The sequence below is a fragment of the Schistocerca cancellata genome, chromosome 5, assembly GCF_023864275.1.
Source record: "Schistocerca cancellata isolate TAMUIC-IGC-003103 chromosome 5, iqSchCanc2.1, whole genome shotgun sequence".
Classification (NCBI taxonomy): Eukaryota; Metazoa; Arthropoda; class Insecta; order Orthoptera; family Acrididae; genus Schistocerca; species Schistocerca cancellata.
Genome location: NC_064630.1, coordinates 213,684,504 through 213,710,701, shown reverse-complemented (window position 1 = coordinate 213,710,701; position 26,198 = coordinate 213,684,504). Strand labels below are relative to the sequence as shown.

Sequence of the window (26,198 nt, the reverse complement as noted above, 5' to 3'; positions counted from 1 at the left end):
ACCAATTTCAGTAGTGTATTGTAACCAATGGTGAGTACTCTGAGGGACAGTAAAGGTATTTTGTTTGGAACTCTTATTTCACTGAATTTTTCTATGCACCTTGTATGACACCTTATGGATTCTTGTGTAAAACCAGAATTATTTTTACTATTATAACCTTCTTCCATTACTAGGACTTATTAATTTAACAGTTTCGAATGATTAACTGTTTACTGCACTGACAACTTACCATGATGATCTGTCCCATCATTTGGTCGGCAGGCATCATTTGGTCGGCAGGATGATCTGGAATTTAAAATCTTTAATTAGATATTGTTTTACTGAGTAGTTATCTTTTAAATTCTCTCTGTTAATGTATCCATACACACATTTACCATTTATGAATTAAGTATATTTGCTGTAAAGATAAGAGCAACACAGTGACAGAAAACTGGGACCATAGCCAACTGAAATTGGTAGTCCATAAACAAATGGAATACAATTATCCACCACTCATTTGTTGTACCAATTTGATAAAATCAAGTGGCAGCTGTTTCTTCTGAATAATAATAATGTGTCCACCCACACTTGTTCATTATGGACAAGTAAATTTAAATACCAATGGAAGTTATGATCAAACTGCTGCACCCTGAACTGGTTAAAAAATGTTAAATGTTAGTGACTTGCAAATGGTCACAAAATATGATGCTAGATAAATGATTTTACACCAACACAGCTCTCTTGGGTACCCTTCTTTGTGTATTTACCAGACACATACAATCACCACAGTAAACACTATGTACGGTGTAAAAGAATTAATTTTCAGACCCATAACAGCTTCTTCTCAAAGTCAGAACTTATTGGATATCGTCATAAATTACAGATTTCAGCATGTTGGACTGAAGTCTGCACAGTGTAGTGTTACATATCACTCCAGAGGAGTGCTGTGTTCCTTATGTATTCTTACCAAGGAAAAATACTTGTGAATGAAGACTAGAAAACAAGTCATCATAGTGGAGAGCACAAATATTGGGCAGATTTGTTATTTTAATTGCATGCAGTGAATCACACTTAAGGACAATGTAAGTCTCCAAGATGGGAAGGCAATTGCAGTAACTTCACAAGAGGAAGTTCCCGGAAGCATGCAAATATATCAGCTCATTGCATCACTGGTCTAGTTTGGAGAAGTGCAAAATCCTCAGAGAATATGTAACTCTGACAATGCTTATGACTGGACTCGAGAAAATGAAATGTCATTCTGGTTTTTTCTCATGGAGATTCTGATTTGATATGTGATGTTATTACATACACATAAGGTGTCTGCAAAATTATTCAAGAAAAAGAGTATTTGCAGTATTAAATTTTTCCATTCAAGGCAACAGTTCAGCACAGCAAGAGGTAAACTAGAAAAACAGGAAATCTTCATTAATTAATCTACATCCAACTCAACAAGTACCCCACACTTGTTGTGCACTACTGGAAGGTGCAGAGCTAATTATTGCTGGAGGGCAGACATAAACTGGAATACTGAACAATTATACAAATAAATAACTGAACGGTGAGAAGACGTGCACATATCAATACATGCACTAAAAACCAGATATTTAGAAGAAATATATTCTCAAGGGAATTCAGGTAAAATTGATAGCATTACATACAACAAAGAAGGTTATTAACACAGTGAGTCAGATGATTGATGGCCGGCAGCTTTTACCGATGGTGACTGTTATCAACTCATGACTGACAATTCTATGGTGTCTAGCAGTGCAGGTGGCAGTTGTTCAACAACTTCATGATGTCACTGAGTTGCAGTTGCACTGTGCATTCCACATTACAATGTTGCATGCTGCATGACAAAAAACTCTCTCTCTCTCTCTCTGTCTCTCTCCTTCTCTCAAGACTTCATTTGTAGTAGAAATTTTCTAACAAAGAGTTGGTGAATCGTTTATTAGAAAAGTATTGTTAAAATATTATTATTTCTTTCCTTTCTCAGACGTTATGTCTGGTTAAAAATGGAAAGTGAAGCGGACCTTGATCAAGCGTAACTTCCTTTTAACTGTACAGTATATGTTACATTGTATTTAGGAACTTTCGGGTAATTGAACATGTATCAATAATTACATATTCCTGTAGTTGTATAAATACGTTTGGATGTAGCTGTATTGCGTTGATGTACTGGTGGATATTGTGTGGTATGACTCCTGTAGTTGATAGTATAATTGGTATAATGTCAACTTTATCCTGATGCGACATATCCTTGACTTCCTCAGCCAGTTGGACGTATTTTTCAATTTTTTCTGCTGTTATCTTCTGTATATTTGTTGTATTGGGTGTGGATATTTCGGTTAGTTGTGTTAATTTCTTCTTTTTATTGGCGAGTATAATTTCAGGTTTGTTATGTGGTGTTGTTTTATCAGTTATAATGGTTTTGTTCCAGTATAATTTGTATTCATCATTCTCCAGTACATTTTGTGGTGCATACTTGTATGTGGGAACGTGTTTTATTAGCTTATGTTGTATGGCAAGTTGTCGATGTATTATTTTTGCTACATTGTCATGTCTTCTGGTGTATTCTGTATTTGCTAATATTGTACATCCACTTGTGATGTGATCTACTGTTTCTATTTGTTGTTTGCAAATTCTGCATTTATCTGTTGTGGTATTGGGATCTTTAATAATATGCTTGCTGTAATATCTGATGTTTATTGTTTGATCCTGTATTGCAATCATGAATCCTTCCGTCTCACTGCATATATTGCCTTTTCTTAGCCATGTGTTGGATGCGTCTTGATCAATGTGTGGCTGTGTTAGATAATACGGGTGCTTGCCATGTAGTGTTTTCTTTTTCCAATTTACTTTCTTCATATCTGTTGATGTTATGTGATCTAAAGGGTTGTAGAAGTGGTTATGAAATTGCAATGGTGTAGCTGATGTATTTATATGAGTGATTGCTTTGTGTATTTTGCTAGTTTCTGCTCGCTCTATAAACAATTTTCTTAAATTGTGTACCTGTCCATAATGCAGGTTTTTTTATGTTGATGAATCCCCTGCCTCCTTCCTTTCTGCTTAATGTGAATCTTTCTGTTGCTGAATGTATGTGATGTATTCTATATTTGTGGCATTGTGATCGTGTAAGTGTACTGAGTGCTTCTAGGTCTGTTACTCCATTTCACTACTCCAAATGAGTAAGTCAATATTGGTATAGCATAAGTATTTATAGCTTTTGTCTTGTTTCTTGCTGTCAATTCTGTTTTCAGTATTTTTGCTAGCCTTTGTCTATATTTTTCTTTTAGTTCTTCTTTAATATTTGTATTATCTATTCCTATTTTTTGTCTGTATCCTAGATATTTATAGGCATCTGTTTTTTCCATCGCTTCTATGCAGTCACTGTGGTAATCCAATATGTAATCTTCTTGTTTAGTGTGTTTTCCCTTCACTATGCTATTTTTCTTACATTTGTCTGTTCCAAAAGCCATATTTATATCATTGCTGAATACTTCTGTTATCTTTAGTAATTGGTTGAGTTGTTGATTTGTTGCTGCCAGTAGTTTTAGATCATCTATGTATAGCAAATGCGTGATTTTGTGTTGGTATGTTCCATTAATATTTTATCCATAATTTGTATTATTTAGCATGTTGGATAGTGGGTTCAGAGCAAGGCAGAACCAGAAAGGACTTAATGAGTCTCCTTGGTATATTCCACACTTAATCTGTGTTGGCTGTGATGTGATATTATTTGAATTTGTTTGGATATTAAGTGTAGTTTTCCAATTTTTCATTACTGTGTTTAGGAACTATATCCATTTAGGATCTACTTTGTGTATTTCCAATATTTGTAGTAACCATGAGTGGGGTGCACTATCAAAAGCTTTTCGGTATTATTATTATTATTATTAGCAGTAGCAGTGTTCCTGTATGCCCATATTAACTACAAATATGGAACCTCATTTGAAAGATTTATTGAAAAATCTAACTGAAAAATTTAAGGCAGATCAAGAACAATTTAGGGCAGAACTAAAGCAGCCTGAGGAAGCTCTTCTCAAGACAAATGCTCCGACAACTACTGAGCTAAATTCTAAATTAGATATAACCAACACCAAAATAGATGAACACACCAATCAATTTGATGCAACTAATGAAAGACACATAAACAAGTTAATAATTAGATGAACAAATTGATGAATCACATCAGGGAACATAGAGACAAACAGAAATTTATTACAAATAGAAATTTACAATATTGAATTTACTTGAAGACTTACATTCTGACATAACAGAACAATCTGATTTGATCAAGAAAAAGGTAAACAATCAGTCTGATGAATTAAATACAGATCTAAAACAAACTTCAGACACTATTGCCAGACTTAATATTTCAGAATAATGTACAGATTCAGATGAAGTAGGAATATTATGTTCCAATTTAACAAATGCTGAAAGAAAGTGTTAATATTTTAAATGAACAAAACGCCAAATCAGGTAACAGTAAACCTCATTCATCAGTTAACAATATGAAAACTGAAGTATGTAATTTAAATTTAAGAGCAGAAAATAGCTTTAATTATATTGCATGTGAAGAATCTATACGGGAAAATTATTTAAATTTATTTCACAGGTGCAGCTGAACTGGTGGAGAAAATATATCTAAATATTTTTTGTGGACAATTTAGAATTAACTGTAATGATTTTGCTTATCTATCTAGTGGTGTTTTCAGTCAGTTTGTGTGGAATGTTAAATTTTGATACACAATTATGTAATGATAACTTAACATTAACTTAAAAAAAAAAACTCTTATGAGTGCCAAAGAATAAGATTCAGTTGCTCATGTAAGTTTAGATCGTACAGCACAAACAAAGAGAAAAGCAATTATCTTGGGAAAACAAATATAAAGAAAAGAAGAAGCGAATTCGACAAAGAAGGTACGAGGCCTCAGGCCTATAATAAGTAAAATAAGAAAAGTAGGGTAACTGATGTATCCTGAGAAGGGTATTCGGATATATTTTTCAATGGCACTGGCACAATGGGTTAAAATGATGCGCCAAAAGCTTATTCCACTTTTGATTTATCTTTAAGGTGACAAATACAAAACTGAATTACAATGTACTTCGAAGTAAAGTTTAGCATTAACTCCTCAAGCCAGCACCTCGAGTATGAACTTGTGTGTTGTGAGCATCTGCATTGGCTTTATCTTGATCACATACTTGCCAGATGCATTCTTGCAGGTGAAACTACATTACTTTGCCTTCTGTTGACAACCAATGATACTGTTTCATCAGCTAACTGTAAAAAGGTCTGTGCTGACCTAGCTTTAACATTTTTGTTAGAAAGTGAACAGGTCAGACGAAACAATGTGTTGTATCTTACAATCGGAGTGATGCCTTCGAATGCTAAACTACACAGCTAAATACTTAGTGCAGTCTTACATCGGAGCAAAATCTTGCAATTCTCAGTGAACCAAGGAACAAATTGTATAAATGACAATGAGAGTGACCTAGATATTACTGATGACAATTATACTGACTGAAACAAACCAGACTATGCACCAAGACAGATCTGAGCTACTTTGTAGATGCCATTATGAGAAAGTGAATGCATCTGAGAAAAATAAAAGATTGTCCAAGCTGGGCTTGGTCATTCAGCACTTGAATGATACATTTAAAAAAATATATAAAATGGGAGAAAGCACTTGTGTGGATGAATCCCTTATGCTATGGAAAGGAAGGCTGGCAATAAAAACCTGCCAACCTAGAAAAACATCAAATTTTGGAATAAAGACCTAGAAGATCTGTGAATCACCCACACAATATTTATGGCAGTTATTTACACATATAGTCCCACTGAGAAAGAAACAAATTTTCTTTCTGCAGATACCCTGAAAACAAGTCACGACAGTATTAGAACTTACTGAGCCTCATTTTAACTTAGGCCATAAACTCTGGGCAGACAGTGATTACAAAGTGTACATTCGTGTCAGATTACAAAGCACACATTTGTGTTACTTCTTCTAATAATTTCCGGGTATGCAGCCGGCTGCATACCCGTAAATTATTAGAAGAAGAAATACGCCGGGAAAATTTCAGAAGTCACATTTGTGTTACTGTTTGGTGGAAAGAGGTACAAATGTAGCTAACACACTTTGGCTGAATAAGAAGAATGTACCTGATGCCTTGATGCACTCAAGAAAGGTAAAATCATTCACTGGGTGTTATGATGCTGAAATGGATGGATAAAAAACAGATGACTTTTATTTCAACATTCCATAATGATGCAGCTGCTACAACAACCAAATGGGGCAAAGAAATGAGAAAGCCTCAATTTATTAAAAAAATACAATTCTTTTATGGGCGGTGCAGATATGAAGGCTTAGAAACTATATCCTTCTCTCATAGAAAGGAAGAAAGGCACAAAGTTGTACATGAAAATGTTCACAAGGCTGATGAATATTGTCATGCAAAATGTTTTTATTGTTTACAAAAAATTGGCTCTGAACACTATGGGACTTAACTTCTGAGGTCATCAGTCCCCTAGAACTTAGAATTACTTAAACCTAACTAACCTAAGGACATCACACACACCCATGCCCAAGGCAGGATTTGAACCTGTGACCGTAGCGGTCGCGCGGTTCCAGACTGTAGTGCCTAGAACCGCTCGGCCACCCCGGCCGGCTATTGTTTACAAGTCCAGTGAGAAGACAAAGGAAGAATCACATGTACATTTCAGGTTGTTTCTTGTATCATAACTGCTGGAAACTAATGCAAAGGATGTGATTTCACCTCAATGTGGGCAGCCTTCAAAAACATCTATGCCTGAATGGCTCACAGCATGGGATTTCATTGAGAATATACCACCCATACAGAAGAACAGTCCTATAAAGAGATGTGCAGTGTGATGCAGAATGATAGGGAAACAAAAGGAATTATCATTATGCTGCAGCGACCTTGATGGGGAAATATGTTTTGAAGATTGTTTCTAGGTACACCACACTGAAAATTCATATTAAGTGACAATGTACACTGCCTCACAATTGCTAAGGAACGACATTTGCTAAGGAACAACTGCCTACAGAACAATCGATAATTATTATGAATATTTGGCCATTGATATTAAACAAAAATGTAGAGAGTGAAGCCTATTCACAATGCTCTGTATCCATTCGACACACAATGCAGTATGGTGTTTGAAGAAAGTGGTTGGGGAACCGATTAGTGTGACATTCTATGTGGTACAGCAGCATGAACAATGAACCATGGACCTTGCCATTGGTGGGGAGGCTTGCGTGCCTCAGCGATACAGATGGCTGTACCAAAGGTGCAACCACAACGGAGGGGTATCTGTTGAGAGGCCAGACAAATGTGTGGTTCCTGAAGAGGGGCAGCAGCCTTTTCAGTAGTTGCAGGGACAACAGTCTGGATGATTGACAGATCTGGCCTTGCAACACTAACCAAAACGGCCTTGCTGTGCTGGTACTGCGAATGGCTGAAAGCAAGGGGAAGCTACAGCCGTAATTTTTCCCGAGGGCATGCAACTTTACTGTATGGTTAAATGATGATGGCGTCCTCTTGGGTAAAATATTCCAGAGGTAAAATAGTCCCCCATTCGGATCTCGGGTGGGGACTACTCAAGAGGGCATCGTTATCAGGAGAAAGAAAACTGGCATTCTACAGATCGGAGCGTGGAATGTCAGATCGCTTAATCGGGCAGGTAGGTTAGAAAATTTAAAAAGGGAAATGGATAGGTTGAAGTTAGATATAGTGGGAATTAGTGAAGTTCGGTGGCAGGAAGAACAAAACTTTTGGTCAGGTGAACACAGGGTTATAAATACAAAATCAAATAGGGGCAGGAGTAGTTTTAATAATGAATAAAAAAATAGGAGTGCGGGTAAGCTACTACCAACAGCATTGTGAACGCATTATTGTGGCCAAGATAGATACGAAGCCCATGCCTACTACAGTAGTACAAGTTTATGTGCCAACTAGCTCTGCAGCTGATGAAGAAATTGAAGAAATGTATGATGATGAGATAAAAGAAATTATTCAGGTAGTCAAGGGAGACGAAAATTTAATAGTCATGGGTGACTGGAATTCGAGAGTAGGAAAAGGGAGAGAAGGAAACATAGTGGGTGAATATGGATTGGGGGCGAGAAATGAAAGAGAAAGCCGTCTGGTAGAATTTTGCACAGGGCATAACTTAATTATAGCTAACACTTGGTTCAAGAATCATAAAAGAAGGTTGTATACGTGGAAGAATCCTGGAAATACTAGAAGGTATCAGATAGATTATATAATGGTAAGACAGAGATTTAGGAACCAGGTTTTAAATTGTAAGACATTTCCAGGGGCAGGTGTGGACTTTGACCACAATCTATTGGTTATGAACTGTAGATTAAAACTGAAGAAACCACAAAAAGGTGGGAATTTAAGGAGATGGGACCTGGATAAACCGACTAAACCAGAGATTGTACAGAGTTTCAGGGAGAGCATAAGGGAACAAATGACAGGAATGGGGGAAAGAAATACAGTAGAAGAAGAATGGATGGCTCTGAGGGATGAAGTAGTGAAGGTAGCAGAGGATCAAGTAGGTAAAAAGACGAGCATTAGTAGAAATCCTTGGGTAACACAAGGAATATTGAATTTAATTGATGAAAGGAGAAAATATAAAAACACAGTAAATGAAGCAGGCAAAAGGGAATACAAACATCTCAAAAATGAGATCGACAGGAAGTGCAAAATGGCTAAGCAGGGATGGCTAGACGACATATGTAAGGATGTAGAGGCTTATCTCACTAGGGTTGAGATAGATACTGCCTACAGGAAAATTAAAGAGACCTTTGGAGAAAAGAGAGCCACTTGTCTGAATATCAAGAGCTCAGTTGGACACCCAGTTCTAAGCAAAGAAGGGAAAGCAGAAAGGTGGAAGGAGTATATAGAGGGTCTATACAAGGGCGATGTACTTGAGGACAATATTATGGAAATGGAAGAGGATGTAGAAGAAGATGAAATGGGAGATACGATACTGCGTGAAGAGTTTGACAGAGCACTGAAAGACCTGAGTCGAAACAACATTCCATTGGAACTACTGACGGCCTTGAGAGAGCCAGTCCTGACAAAACTCTACCATTTGGTGAGTAAGATGTATGAGACGGGCGAAATACCCTCAGACTTCAAGAAGAATATAATAATTCCAATCCCAATGAAAGCAGGTTTTGACAGATGTGAAAATTACCGAAGATGAACATCAACAAAAGCAAAACAAAGATAATGGAATGTAGTCAAATTAAGTCGGGTGATGCTGAGGGAATTAGATTAGGAAATGAGACACTTAAAGTAGTAAGGGAGTTTTGCTATTTGGGGAGCAAAATAACTGATGATGGTCAAAGTAGAGAGGATATAAAATGTAGACTGGCAATGGCAAGGAAAGCGTTTCTGAAGAACAGAAATTTGTTAACATCGAGTATAGATTTAAGTGTCAGTAAGTCGTTTCTGAAAGTATTTGTATGGAGTGTAGCCATGTATGGAAGTGAAACATGGACGATAAATAGTTTGGACAAGTAGTTTGGATAAGAAGAGAATAGAAGCTTTCGAAATGTGGTGCTACAGAAGAATGCTGAAGATTAGATGGGTAGATCACATAACTAATGAGGAGGTATTGAATAGAATTGGGGAGAAGAGGAGTTTGTGGCACAACTTGACAAGAAGAAGGTACCGGTTGGTAGGACATGTTCTGAGGCATCAAGGGATCACAAATTTAGCATTGGAGGGCAGCGTGGAGGGTATAAATCGTAGAGGGAGACCAAGAGATGAATACATTAAGCAGATTCAGAAGGATGTAGGTTGCAGTAAGTACTGGGAGATGAAGAAGCTCGCACAGGATAGAGTAGCATGGAGAGCTGCATCAAACCAGTCTCAGGACTGAAGACAACAACAACAACAACATCAGCATGTCTGCAGGACATCATTTGAGTGCTTACAATCGTGGATGAGCAGTTACACAGCTCAAAGCCAGTGAAAGTATCACCGCTGTGGCCACAGTAATGGGTGTGTCCAAAAGTGTCACCTCGTGACTAAAAAAGTCTGTCAGACGTGGAAATGCTTTGCAAATACATACCGATACTCACAGATGGACCACCACACTGCAAGAGGATCGACACATAGGCATAATGGAGAAAAGAAACATATCTCACTCCTACGCAGATTTCTGTGGACCTTGCAGTCACTGCTGGTACATGTGTCTCTCCTAGAACCATTAAATCAAGCTGGTTCGTATGTTCGGAAGCCTGTTAAATGCATCCCTGCATCCCTCTTCATCCATGTCATCAGTGAGAAAGAGTTCATTAGTATAGAGAGCAGTGATGTTCTCCGATGAATTCTGCTTCATTATCGCAAGGGATTCTACCCACCAGTTAGGATGGGTGGGAGGGGGGAGGGGGGGAGGGAGAGAGAGAGAGAGAGAGAGGGAGAGAGAGGGGGAGAGAGAGAGAAAGAGAGAGGGGGGGAGGGGGGGATGTCACACAGCACAGAATGTTCGCGAGAGTCATTGGTATGGCCTAGGCGTTATGGTGTGGACAAGTATTATGTACAATGGCCGAACACCACATGTCTTTGCCTACTTTATTGATGGAGATTATTCTGGATCATGTCCATCTGTTTGGGGGTGCGGTATGTCCCAACTTTCTGTTTATGGATGACAATGCCCACACACACAGGGCTGCTGAGGTGTTGACAATGGAATGTGAAAACATTGAGCTATGGAATGGCCAGCACACTCCCTAAACCTAAACCCTACAGAGGATGCCTGGGATGCTCTTGGCAGGTGCACTTCTCAACAAACGCCCCCTCTATGAAATGTGCAAGAAATGAAAACTGACTTGAGTACGGAATGAGACAATATCCCAGAAGGACTCGATAGTTTGGGAACCATGAATAACATGTTAAAAATGTCCTTTAGAGCCCACAAGGAGGGCACATTCCTTGCTGAAAGTCCAATATCAACCTTTATATTGGGAGTCTGACATTTATCATCACGAACATTATTTATGTCTGTTATCCTGATTTCCCATGTGTATGATTTTTCATTATAAATAGACCACTACACCTCAGTTATGTATATACCATGTTTCATGTTGTCCAATAATTGGCTGTGATTATTCCTGTCCAACAATGCCTCTGTTCCTCAGCAACTGTTATGCAGTGTCTGTCTGAATTGTAATTAAAGATGTATAGTTAGCAAATCTTGAAAATTTCATTGCTTTTCTGTAAATAATTTCGAAGTTAGAGTAATTCCAGTAAAACACTACATTCCTGTACCAGCCAGCTGTGTAAATTACTGCAGTAGACTAGGTGAGTGCACAGAAACTACTGGCTTGAAGGATTAACTCTGAGGAAAAGGACTGGTTTCCTGAAATATGCACATAAAGGTTTAATTAATACTGTTCTGTACAGGGTAACTATACATTAATTATTGAAGAAAGATTCACAGAAATGTTCATTTTTAACATTCTGAGCAAGAAAAGGTTGCTGAGAATATTTTATTTCATTATTATACTGACTGATAACATTTACAATATTCGCTATAAGAAATGTTTCCTCCATTGCCCTTTCTGTTATATATCAAGGAATTACATCAGAACTGTGCCACGGTTTATTTTTATTATTATTATTTTTTTTCAATAGTGTTATAATACAATTATCATTTTGCTATGAACTACAGTAAGATTTCTTTTTCAGGACATTAGCAATGTCAATTTGACAATAGGAAGAATAGGCAAGCTAGTTTAATGGACATGAATTTATGACATGCTACATACAGTAGTGAAATTAACAGTAATGATGTGCCTCTGTTACTGCAAATATAACATTATAACAGACTGTTATAATTTTATAATGAGTGACTTAATGGCAAGGAGTGCTAACAAATATGATGTACATGTGAATTAATTACAAGGATAGCTGGCTAAAGTGGTCTAAATGGGTACTTAGAAAATGGAGATGAGACGAAATCAGGCAACCAGATGGTAAAAGTTTTTGCAAAATAAGAATATCAGAAGAGCAAGGAACAAGGAGCAAGGAGCAAGAAGCAGGGAGCAAGAGCAAGGACAGAGGCATGCTTTTTAAATAGGATGCTGTTCCCAAATATATGTAGTATGGTAGGAAATGGTATATGTCTACCAAGGAAGTCACCATCTCCGTAAAGTAAAGAAGGAATATGAATAGGAAAAGATAATAAGTGTGTCTGAGAAAAGAGGTGTGAACGATAATTTTTATAAACATAGAATAGTTAATATTTTGAAATTTACTCCAATGGGAACTTGCCTGAGTTGTAAAAGATTAAGGAATATAATCAAGCAGGAAACTATTAAAGGTATGAAATTGTTTGTCTCCATGTAACAGAAATATTATAATGATAAAGCAGTATTATATCCAAATATACAGGCATATTAAAACAAATTTGAACATTTATCATATTAAGAAAATGTTAGGTGCAAGGATAAATGCATATTCCTCCAATTACAACTGAGACACAATTAACAGTACAATAATAATGGAGATGAAATGTCCAGTAGTGCAAAAATGAGAAGCATAGTACTATTCTCACATGATAAGGCTTACTACCTTTATAATATAGCATTATAAATATTTATCAAAGGAATTTACTGATAGTATCAAAGGATTATAAAATGGTAGAAGTTTGACTTATGAACTAAGAAAAGTAACAATATTTATCGCGAGATCATTCACTAAGAGAGGGGGACATACAGTGCTACATATCATTCTAGAGGACTGATGTGTATCCCTGTGTATTCTTACCAATGAAAATTTACAATTGAAGACAAGGAAACAAATGATCACAGAGGAGAGCACAAATATTGTGTGGATTTGTTATTTTATTTGCACGTGGAGAATCATGCCAGGGGACGAAGCATGTCTTTACAAGGAGGGACAGCAATCACAATTACTTGGCAAGAGAAAGTACCTGCATGGACGCAAATATATGAGCTTCTGGCATCATTGGCTTACTTTGGAGAAGCGCGAAATCCTCAGAAAATATGTAACTCTGACTGGACTCAAAAAAATAAAATGAAACGCCATTTTGATTCTATCATTGCATGGATAAATCTGTATGTAGAGTTTTCATGTTGAACATTCTGATTTGACAATTGATGTCAAACAAAGGATGTTTCACATGATTGTGGACAACATTATTTGTACATAATTATATATATCTAAGATGCCTGCATAATTATTCAAGAAAAGTAGAAAGTGCAGTATAACGTTTCCTTACAGCTACACACACACACACACACACACACACACACACACACACACACACACACACACCCTGCTGTGAGTGATAGAGTTGCTGTTGCCACAGGGGTGTGCTTTTGAGAGAGTATGTACTTGGTTCCAATAAACAGTGATAGCTCACTTCACACACAGTGCAGTTTCCCTACCTGTTACTCATGTCCATGTATCAACGACCATTTGGGGTTTGATTAATCGTTTACATCCTGTAATATTATTGTACATAACAAGTACAAACCTTGTCCTTGACTGAGGATTAATCTTTTGCAGTTCATCTGGTTGATACTCAAATGGCGTAGCCTGCTGGACCCCGTCTATGGTCTTCTCCACTACACTGGTTTTCACAGGTTCTGAAAAATTATTTATTCATTTTGATTTACCTTCCTTTTGAGAAGATTAAAAAATTACTGCCAATTCATTATGAAATAGTGCATGCAGTCACTGCTGTTAAGATAGGAATGAATAGTGTTGCATTGTCTTTTTACACCATAAAATAACTTCTTTGCAAGAATGCATAAATAATACAAACTTCTACACTTGGGTTAAAACAAATGAAGTGCTGTTTTAAACTGGCCATGTATTCAGGAAGATGGAAGATTTATTCCCAACTGGCCATCCTGATTTTGATTTTCTGTGAGTTCCTTAAATTACTTCCTACTGTTTGTAAATGCCTGTATATATGAATTATGTTTTTTTCCTGAAACTGTAGTACCAAAAAATATATAATCTTCTTCTTTTGCCCAGTATTTATCCTGCCTAGCATGGGGTCTACCTTGGCAGCATTTGTTAAATTTTATTTCCCTGTTTAACTCTGTAGTTGTATGCCCTTCTTCATGCTACAGTCATCAAGGTACCATAACAGAGGTACGGTGTGTAGGCCATCTGTCTCTGAATCATATAAAGTGTGTTTTGTGTATTATCATGTTTTAATTGTTTGTGTATGTATTTTTTGAGGTGGAATTTGGGGACCTTTGCCTAAACGAGCATGCAAAACCACCATAAAACCACACTTACACTTGCCAGTTATCAGCCCAGTGCCAATGAACCACCATGTGGATTCAATCTTCAGCTGGCTCACCTCCCTACTACTATTATTACTACTCCCCAGTGATTACCCTACAGAGCTACATACCTAACCACCGCTGAGATATTGAGCAGCAAGATCACTATCTCTCTAGGTTGCTGAACTTTAGCTGCCTTCACCCAGGACATGGCATTCAATGTGCAATATGCTGATGTGGTCTCCACCATGCAACTGAATGCTCAGATCCACCTTTTCATCTGGTTAGTGTACTGTGACACTGTCATATGCTACACAGCACACTCTAGCAGCAATACATGTGACCCTTCCCCTCTATACACAACTTCTCACAATGGTTAAGCTGAAACCAACTTTTCACTTAGTCAATTGATACATGCCAAGTTGAGAACTGTGTCAATATCAAGTAATGTGTCTACTATCTGTGGACTCCAAGGTGACACTCAGCACAGTGGCTAATGGAAGTGACCATTAAGGAATCTATCATTTAAGCTTGCTCCCATTTGCCACAGCATTGAGTATCAGCTTAGAGTGCACAAACAGAGCCTACACTAAGCAGCTTGCAATTAGGCTTCTACCTGGGCCTGCCTCACCCTGTCCTTAATAATTGTGGTGTGCTTTCTGCAACATCTCCTTTCATTCTAAGATTTGTCACCACTGACATGAACATTATTACAGGTATAAAAATTAGTAATTCATCTTCATAAGGTAAGACTTGAAACACGGACTGTTAAACAATAGTACCTTGGTAGTTTTGCATTTGTATTCAGTTTCGGGCATACTTTCTGTTTTGAGTAAACTGTACATTTTCACTTTCGCATAACTTTCTTGGAGTGCTAAACTGTTATAACATTTGTAAAATGGCTCCCCAGATCTGCAGAAGATTATCACTACACTACCTCCCCTGTCAACTTTTTGCAATCTGTTGTGTATGTTTCTAGAAGTTCGCATTCCAGCAACAGATGAAACTTTGCACTTGATGTTTTTTGACCTGCTACTGACCTCTGCATAACATGAAGCATTTAACACACACACGTTGGGAAGATGAAAAAAGGACTTTTATGACATTTAACTCCTCCCATATTTAAGTTTTATTCTGCAATGCATTGCAGTTTCTTAATTTCCGCTCTAATATTCCTGTCAGTCTTTCTTGTTTCAAGCATTTGTGTGGTGTTATAAGTGGTCAATGCCCACACTTCCTTTTTGTCACACTGCTTAATGGAAAGCATCACATTAGTTGGTGTAAACTGAATATCTCCTCATTTGAGTTTCTTCTGAAATTTTGGCATGTTTTGTTCATTGCTACAAACAGCATCATATGTTCTATGAAATTTCAGGCAAACTTCCAGATGTCAAATTTCAGCACTATATATGTCCATACTACCTTTTTCAAGCCAGGAAAACAGATCTGGGCCAGAATATCAATTGTCAACAAAGAATATGCCCACATTCCAAATAGGGCTTCGTTAACTGTAGCCACTATGTTATGATTTTTCCCCAAATAGTGGAACACAGTTTCTGTTGTTGTCCCTGTGTATTCAGTGAAATCTAAGAGACAAACATTCTGACAATCAAACAACACTGATGTAGATTAAATGCAATGGAATACCATACAAACTTTATCAAAAATATTCCTGATTTTAAATAATCAGTGTCCTCCACTAGCAGCATATTGTCATTAAAACCTAACAATCTCAAAAATAACAAAAAATGGTCTCTTTACACAATTTAACTGAAAATTGGAGTTTTCAGAAGAATGTATGTGGACAAACGTTTGCTAATTTTTAGCTTTTACAAAAGGAGCATTTGAAGACAAATAGCTATGAAACAATATGTTTCTTCATGTTCTGTATCTTTCCACTTTGAAGGTGAAGAACGAACTGTTCCTGGAGTAGTTTCCTAGATTAATAAATGAATCTCATTGGCTACGAACGTCACCAGATCTTCCGTCAAAAATAACATGAAGAATGACAGAATGCTTGGATCATCCCCTAGTTGACGGCTGTGTTCCGACATACCTTGTATACAGTCATGTACCGATGGCAAATAATCGAACATGTGATTAAGTGGACAAAAATCTTTTTCTTCCCAATCAAATTTGTCACTGATTTTTTGTTTCTTACTAAGGAAGTCTGTAGTGTTACACCTGCTGACAGACTTTCTTTTTCAGAATTGAAGCAAGAGTTATCTCTAACATTCAAATTTAAAAATTTATCCTCACTATCACTTTTCATAATTCCATGATCTTTTGCTCAGTGCAACCACTTATCATTTTTATTGATGGAAAAAATGATGAGAAAAACACTGATGCCAATCCTGATAAGCAGTGAGGTAGAAACCTACGTAAAGTGCACAAAGGAAGACAACGTAAATATTCCAGAATTCAAATCTAGAACAACTGCCAACTTATGTTAACTTAGTGTTAGAAGTTACTATTTCAGGTGTAGCAAAGCAGCTTAAATCACTTAATAAAGGCAAGGTGTCTCATCCACATTGTATATAAGCAGATTCTGTTCAGAGTTTGCTAATACCATAGTTCCATACTTAACAATCAAATACAACCACTCACTCATCGAAAGATCCGTACCTACAGAATGAAAAGTTCCATAAGTCATACCAATACCCAAAAAGAAAATAGGAGTAATTTGCTGAAGTACAAACCCATATCACTAACATCGATTTTCAGTAGGCTTGTGGAGCATGTACTGTGTTCAAACATTATGAATTACCTCACAGAAAATGATTTATTGACAAATAATCAGGATGGAGTCAGAAAATATGATCTTGTGAAACAAACTAGCTGTTTATTCTCACAAAGTAATGAGTCGTATCAACAGGGGATGTCAAAATGATTCCATATTTTCAGATTTCCAGAATGCTTTTGACACCATTCCTCACAAGTGACTTTTAATCAAATAGCATGTCTGTGGGGTATTGCCTCAGTTGTGCAATTGGATTCATGACTTTCTGCCAGAAAGGTCACAGCTTGTAGTAACTGATGCAAAGTCACTGAGTAAAACATAAGTAATACCATGTGTTCCCCAAAGAAACTTCATAGGCCCTCTGCTGTTCTTGATTTACATAAATGATGTAGGGTACACACTAAGCAGCCCTCTTAGATTGTTTGCAAATGATGCTGTCAATTATCGTCTTGTGAAGTCATCAGATGATCAAAACCAACTGCAAAATTATTTCAACAAGATATCTGTATAGTGCAAGAAGTGGATATCTGCATGGCGCAAAAAGTGGCAATTGATTCTAAATAATGAAAAGTGTGAAAAAACATCCATATGAGTAGTAAAAGAAATCTGCTAAATTTCTGTTACGCTATAAATCACAAAAAAATCTAAAGGCTGTAAATTCAACTAAATATTTAGGGATTGCAATCATGGTCACATAGATAATGTCAAAGACTGCAATTTATTGGCAGAACACTTAGAAAGTGCAACAGTTCTATTAAAGGTACGGCTTACACCATGTTTGTCCACCCTCTTCTGGAATTTTGCTGTGCAATGTGGGATCAGCTTCAGATGGGACTAACACAAGACATCGAAAAAGTTCAAAGAAGGGCAGCTCTTTTCATACTATCACTAAACAGGGGAGAGGGTGCCACAGACATGATACATGAATCCAAGTGACAATCATTAAAGCGAAGGTGTTTTTCGTTGTGGCAGCACCTTCTCATGAAATTTTAATCACCAACTTTCTCCTCCGATTGCAAAAATATTTCATTGGTGCCCTCCTACATACGGAGAAAACATCATCATAATAAACTAAGAGAAATCAGACCACACACAGAAAGATTTAAGTGCTCGTTTTTCCTGCACATTGTTCAAGAGATACAGAAATAGCTTGAAGATCAGAAATAGCTTGAAGATGGTTCGATGAAAGCTCTGTCAGACACTTAATTGTAAATTGCAGAGTAATCATGCAGATGTAGAAAAACACGATCACAATAGATGAAGTACTCAAACAATGCTTAGTGACCAGAACTGTGAAGAGACACTGAGATCTGAGGTGGAGAAAGAGATACTGAGATATGAGGTGGAAAATCTGCTGTATGGTTTAATTCTTCAACAACACACAGGTGCCTGAATGGTGACTCAGGGATTGGCAATGACGCCCATGTTAATTCATCAACTGCTCTCCATGAAAATTCTGAGGTTGCATTTAAACTCATCAACAGCTCCTAGGAAGTGCAGGAGCTGGCAGAGTATGAGGAGTTAACTCATCTAAAGCAGTCAAAAGGATAAACATACCTATAAATACACATAGGTCTAAAAGTGATACAGTGTCAAGAAAATATATGATGAAAGGAGATAAAGAAGAGAAGAGTAAACACATTTTGGTTGTTCTCCATCATAGATGGATAATGAGTGATGACTGTAAAAAAAGAAAATGTAAGGAAAATCTAAGCAGTGAATCATAACAAAAACAAACAATAAAAAAGGAAGGGAAAAGTAATGAAGTATAATATGTGTACATTAAATATTTCACTGCATACATTGCCCTCTTTTTAGGTTCCATACCTTTTTCTTATGAACTGGAAGATGTATTAAGTCAAGATTTATGTCACATATGAAGAACTATGGTCTCTCTGCAGTGTAAAAATTTTAAGTTTTTAGGTCAATATATTCAAAAGATAAAGCCATTTACAGGATGAAAATTACTGAACTATATGAAAAAATGTAAATTAGTTAGAAACTACAACGTGCACACACTTTATTCAATATGTAAATGTCACTACAGATATTCAGATTTAGGTTATGACATGTTCGATATGCCTGCCATAATTGGCAGTGATGTGGCACGGACAAATAGCAAAATTCTGCATGAGCCAGGGAAGTGTCAGAACATCGAGGCTGCCGATGACCTCCTGAATGGCTCTTTTCAGCTCAGCAATGGTTTTGGAATTATTGCTGTACACCATGTCTTCAATATAGTCCCACAAAAAGGAGTCATCTGTGTTCAGATTTGGAGAATGTGGCAGCCAATCGAGGCCCATGCCAGTGGCTTCTGCGTACCCCAGAGCCAGAACCTGGATCCCAAAGTGCTCCTCCAAGACACCATCAAACACTCCTGCTTCAATAGGGTCAAGCTACATCTTTCTTGAAACACATCTTGTCAAAATTAGGGTCACTTTGGATAATGGGGATAAAATCATCTTCCAAAACCTTCACATTCTGTTTGGTGGTCACTGTGACATCAAGGAATATTGCACCAGTTATTCCATGACTGAACATTGCACACCACACAGCCACCCATTGAGGATGAAAAAACTTCTCAATCATGAAATGTGTCTCACCAAATACGCCAATTTTGCTTTTTGATGAAACCATCCAAATGAAAATGGGCTTCATAGCTAAATCAAACAATACATGCGCATCGTAATTTCCATCATGTCCCCCAGCTAACTGTGCAGTTTGAACATTCTAACACAAACCATTCAGAAGTTATGACGATTTTATTTCATATAGTTCAATAATTGTTACCCTGTTGTCACACATCTTGATACTCACAAACTTGCTCATCAAAACCTGTAGTATACTTCCCATTGACCTAGAACCATCAAATTTGGCAAGCAGCAAGCTTTCACAATAAAAGCAGAGGAAAAAATATGAAGACTGTTAATTTGTAATTGTATCCCACAAAAGAAATGTTTTTTGTCATTCTTGAAAGTCTTGGAATTCCTGGGACTGACATCTTGCCAGTTTCAATACCAGTAACAGGCAGAGATCTTAGAGATACTTGATTCCTGTTCTACTCACACTTATCTGGATTTTTCCTTTTCTTTCCTTTCCTTCTCCCTTTCTTCCTTAGTGTAACCGCCTCTTACCTTCCCCATGTCTTCCGACAGTCCTGTTTATCTTAAATACTTAGGTTCTCTGCCAAATTGTTTTCATACAAATCTCTCTTATTTCATTTTCCCCCAAACATAATTGATTCCTATCACTTCTGCAAAATTGCAAGTTTACTTCAGCATCAAAACTACATAAGAGACATGGTGAACACAGTGAAACAACTATAGGAACAGATGTATGGTCATTTTTGTTTTTTTGTTTGTTTTTTTCCCAATACTTGTGACATATAAGACCAATCAATTGTTAACATCCAACATGAATTCTGGAGATAATTAGTTACACTTCATGCTACAGTTATGATGCACCCTTCAGAAATGAAACTAAATTAGAAAAGAATGAGTCTGTAAGAGAATACGTTCACACAATACACCTGCTTAAACTACTACTTAGTATACGTCCATCATGGTGATTTAACACAGATTACATTAAGTGACTATTTAACTTGCTTAATTTCAGAAAATGTCAGCTTCTTGATTTGCACCACATTTACAATAGGTATGGGATTTATTCACCATGATTTAGGGCTAAAAACAACGAGGTCATGCAGTTAACTGTAACCAAACTGCTGTCAGAAAAAATTATAATGCCATTATATGTATCAAATTTCTCGTACCTTTATTGAGTACCAGCAATTTCACTGTCCTGAACAAAAATTGATAGACCTGCGGCATAACAGAGGATGACAACTTTGAAGTAAGCGGTTCATTTGCTAATCACACAATGTAAAAGCAAAAAATTCATATACTTACTTTATAGTCCCCACCAATCTCTCTCTCTCTCTCTCTCTCTCTCTCTCTCTCTCTCTCTCTCTCCCCCCCCCCCTCCCACCCCCTTTCCCATGCTTAGTATGCAATTACTAATATATTTTACAACTAAAATTGTGAAATCTTAGTGTCAACAAATAAAAATCATAATTGAAAACTTGGAATAGTAAATGACTCATCAAAAAAACCTGTTTATTGTTTTAGTTCATTTCAAAAATACACACCTTTATCATGGTAGCTGCTGCCACTCATCTTGTGATCAGTATGCCACACGCTGCCACAATAGTACTCTGATTCACCTACAAAAGTTAATGATTTCTAATAGGAATGTTGTAATTGTTCTGTAAGGTATGAAGCTAAACACAAATTTGTGGCAAAAATTTAAGTAAAAACATTCATTAGTGCAATACAGAAAATGCAATACAGAGAAATACTGCTGATAAATAGCACAAAGGATGAAGGAAGGTTGTGAAACAGAATGATGATGGGAAAGAAAAGCCAATGGAACTTCAGACCAGAAGCCAGTGAAACTTCAGACCACACAGATGGCAAGAGTCAAGTGTATACAGGAGTGCTGGTTCCCAGGTGTAGAGTCCAGTAAACGTTTTGTGGTAAAGGGGAAGATGCACCCAAATACCACGAGCGGTTAATTCAACACCCAAGATGACACTGATATGTTTCATAGTATGCTCATAAGCAGACACGTTGTGTTCTTCCAGTGCAGACAGTTTATTTGTAGTTTTCATGTCCCAACACTCCAAACATGTGTGTTTTGCTAGTCTGCCATTATTACTTCATGTTCATTTCCACATCATGTGTCTCCCTTAGTGAAGACCTTTTAACAGATTTTCTTATTTCTAGTACTTGTCTTCTCTTAATCTTACTTCTTATTTTTATATTTAGGAATCTATTTTCAAGTTGTGAAGCATGTATCAGCCCATCTCCACAGCGTGTCATTCGTAAGCACAGTCCAGTTCTACCAGAGAGATGGACTGTTATATTTTGTTCTGTTACACATGATACGAAGAAGAACTAGGTGATTAAATCAGTATACATTGATTAAAAGAAACTAGATCCACTAATCCAGGAAAGATCTGTTCCATTGGCCAGTAAAATCCATACAAATTATAAAAATCGTTGAACATACATATGTATGTATGTATATAATAGAGGGAAACATTCCACGTGGGAAAAATATATCTAAAAAGAAAGATGATGAAACTTACCAAACAAAAGCGCTGGCAGGTCGATAGACACACAAACAAACACAAACATACACACAAAATTCTAGCTTTCGCAACCAACGGTTGCCTCGTCAGGAAAGAGGGAAGGAGAGGGAAAGACAAAAGGATTTGGGTTTTAAGGGAGAGGGTAAGGAGTCATTCCAATCCCGGGAGCGGAAAGAATTACCTTAGGGGGAAAAAAGGGACAGGTATACACTCGCACACACACACACATATCCATCCGCATATACACAGACACAAGCAGACACAAGGCAAAGAGTTTTGCCTTTACAAATGTCTGCTTGTGTCTGTGTATATGCAGATGGATATGTGTGTGTGTGCAAGTGTATACCTGTCCTTTTTTCCTCCTAAGGTAAGTCTTTCCGCTCCCGGGATTGGAATGACTCCTTACCCTCTCCCTTAAAACCCAAATCCTTTTGTCTTTCCCTCTCCTTCCCTCTTTCCTGATGAGGCAACCGTCGGTTGCGAAAGCTAGAATATTGTGTGTATGTTTGTGTTTGTTTGTGTGTCTATCGACCTGCCAGTGCTTTTGTTTGGTAAGTTTCATCATCTTTCTTTTTAGATATGTATGTATGTATGTATATGTATGTAAGTTCCACATCACCACCTAAACCACTGGATCAATTTCAACCAAACTAGGATCACATATCATTTACTCTCTCTGTAAAGAGTCACTGTGGGGGTAAAAACCACCCACCTATCAAAGGGGTGGTTAGGGGTGAAGAAATAGTGTAGCCCACAAAACGAGAATATCCATACTTTAGTCATCCAGTATTTGAAAGTGAGAGCATTAGGGACAAGCAACAAACTTTACACATAACTTCAAACCTTTATGTCACTTTTCCTCACTGACAACACCCACAAAATGACCAATGGAATAATGTTTATAACCTAATATGTTTTCACTGTTCATGCAGTAAAACTGCCACAAGAAGTGTGACGTTTCAATTTATTGCTTCTTTACTACTAGCTGTACTTGTTACACATTTTGCAGACAGTATTCACATATACCACTGAATGTACCACAAAAGGTGCTTCACTGTACAGCATTTACTTCAGGAGATAACAACATCATAAGCAATGACTGTGTGAAAAACTACCACATCATGCAATATGTTTACATTTATTATCCTGTTGCTACTAACTCAACTGACAACACATTTTGCAGACAGCATCCACATATGCTGCTCAATGTTCCTGTTGTTGTTGTTGTTGTCTTCAGTCCTGAGACCGGTTTGATGCAGCTCTCCATGCTACTCTATCCTGTGCGAGATCCTTCATCTCCCAGTACTTACTGCAACCTACATCCTTCTGAATCTGCTTAGTGTATTCATCTCTTGGTCTCCCTCTAGGATTTTTACCCTCCACGCTGCCCTCCAATGCTAAATTTGTGATCCCTTGATGCCTCAGAACATGTCCTACCAACCGGTCCCTTCTTCTTGTCAAGTTATGCCACAAACTCCTCTTCTCCCCAATTCTATTCAATACCTCCTCATTAGTTATGCGATCTACCCATTTAATCTTCAGCATTCTTCTGTAGCACCACACTTCGAAAGCTTCTATTCTCTGCTTGTCCAAACTATTTATCGTCCATGTTTCACTTCCATACATGACTACACTCCATACAAATACTTTCAGAAAAGTCTTCCTGACACTTAAATCTATACTCGATGTTAACAAATTTCGCTTCCTCAGAAACGCTTTCCTTGCCATTGCCACTCTACATTGTATATCCTCTCTACTTCGACCATCACCAGTTATTTTGTTTCCCAAATAGCAAAACTCCTTTACTACTTTAAGCGTCCCATTTCCTAATCTAATTCCCTCAGCATCATCCGACTTAATTTGACTTCATTCCATTATCCTCGTTTTGCTTTTGTTGATGTTCATCTTATATCCTCCTTTCAAGACACTGTCCATTCCGTTCAACTGCTCTTCCAAGTCCTTTGCTGTCTCTGACAGAATTACAATGTCATCAGTTACCCCAACGTTTTTATTTCTTCTCCATGGACTTTAATACCTACTCCGAATTTTTCTTTTGTTTCCTTTACTGCTTGCTCAATATACAGATTGAATAACATTGGGGACAGGCTACAACCCTGTCTCACTCCCTTCCCAACCGCTGCTTCCCTTTCATGCCCCTCGACTCTTATAACTGCCATCTGGTTTCTGTACCAATTGTAAATAGCCTATCGCTCTCTGTATTTTACCCCTGCCACCTTCAGAATTTGAAAGAGAGTATTCCAGTCAACATTGTCAAAAGCTTTCTCTAAGTCTACAAATGCTAGAAACGTAGGTTTGCCTTTCCTTAATCTATTTTCTAAGATAAGTCGTAGGGTCAGTATTGCCTCACGTGTTCCAACATTTCTGCGAAATCCAAACTGATCTTTGCCGAGGTCGGCTTCTACCAGTTTTTCCATTCGTCTGTAAAGAATACGCGTTAGTATTTTGCAGCTGTGATTTATTAAACTGATAGTTCGGTAATTTTCACATCTGTCAACACCTGCTTTCTTTGGGATTGGAATTATTATATTCTTCTTGAAGTCTGAGGGTATTTCGCCTGTTTCATACATCTTGCTGACAAGATGGTAGAGTTTTGTCAGGACTGGCTCTCCCAAGGCCGTCAGTAGTTCCAATGGAATGTTGTCTACTCCCGGGGCGTTGTTTCGACTCAGGTCTTTCAGTGCTGTGTCAAACTCTTCAGGCAGTATCGTATCTCCCATTTCATCTTCTTCTACATCCTCTTCCATTTCCATAATATTGTCCTCAAGTACATCACCTTTGTATAGACCCTCTATATACTCCTTCCACCTTTCTGCTTTCCCTTCTTTGCTTAGAACTGGGTGTCTATCTGAGCTCTTGATATTCAGACAAGTGGCTCTCTTTTCTCCAAAGGTCTCTTTAATTTTCCTGTAGGCAGTATCTGTCTTAACACTAGTGAGATAAGCCTCTACATCCTTACATATGTCCTCTAGCCATCCCTGCTTAGCCATTTTGCACTTCCTGTCGATCTCATTTTTGAGACGTTTGTATTCCCTTTTGCCTGCTTCATTTACTGCGTTTTTATATTTTCTCCTTTCATCAATTAAATTCAATATTTCTTCTGTTACCCAAGGATTTCTACTAGCCCTCTTCTTTTTACCTACTTGATCCTCTGCTGCCTTCACTACTTCATCCCTCAGAGCTACCCATTCTTCTTCTACTGTATGTCTTTCCCCCATTCCTGTCAATTGTTCCCTTATGCTCTCCCTGAAACTCTGTACAACCTCTGGTTTGGTCAGTCTATCCAGGTCCCATCTCCTTAAATTCCCACCTTTTTGCGGTTTCTTCAGTTTTAATCTACAGTTCATAACCAATAGATTGTGGTCAGAGTCCACATCTGCCCCTGGAAATGTCTTACAATTTAAAACCTGGTTCCTAAATCTCTGTCTTACCATTATATAATCTATCTGATACCTTCTAGTATTTCCAGGATTCTTCCACGTATACAACCTTCTTTTATGATTCTTGAACCAAGTGTTAGCTATAATTAAGTTATGCCCTGTGCAAAACTCTACCAGATGGCTTCCTCTTTCATTTCTCGCCCCCAATCCATATTCACCCACTATGTTTCCTTCTCTCCCTTTTCCTACTCTCGAATTCCAGTCACCCATGACTATTAAATTTTCATCTCCCTTGACTACCTGAATAATTTCTTTTATCTCATCATACATTTCATCAATTTCTTCATCATCTGCAGAGCTAGTTGGCATATAAACTTGTACTACTGCAGTAGGCATTGGCTTCGTGTCTATATTGGCCACAATAATGCGTTCACTATGCTGTTGGTAGTAGCTTACCCGCACTCCTATTTTTTTTATTCATTATTAAACCTACTCCTGCATTACCCCTATTTGATTTTGTATTTATAAACCTGTATTCACCTGACCAAAAGTCTTGTTCCTCCTGCCACCAAACTTCACTAATTCCCACTATATCTAACTTCAACCTATCCATTTCCCTTTTTAAATTT

General features: G+C 37.4%; 1 protein-coding gene across 4 annotated transcripts in view; it reads right to left on the bottom strand.

Annotated features, from left to right (window-relative positions):
- The window catches only part of LOC126188981 (uncharacterized), a 104,530-nt gene that overhangs the window by 24,107 nt on the left and 54,225 nt on the right, over positions 1-26,198 (bottom strand). For all 4 annotated transcript variants that reach the window (XM_049930772.1, XM_049930770.1, XM_049930773.1 and 1 more), the window contains exons 8-10: positions 21,167-21,241; positions 13,517-13,628; positions 230-285 (exon numbers count right to left, since the gene is read on the bottom strand). In XM_049930772.1, coding sequence (XP_049786729.1) covers positions 230-285; positions 13,517-13,628; positions 21,167-21,241 — 243 coding nt within the window. The remainder of the gene's footprint in view (positions 1-229; positions 286-13,516; positions 13,629-21,166; positions 21,242-26,198) is intronic.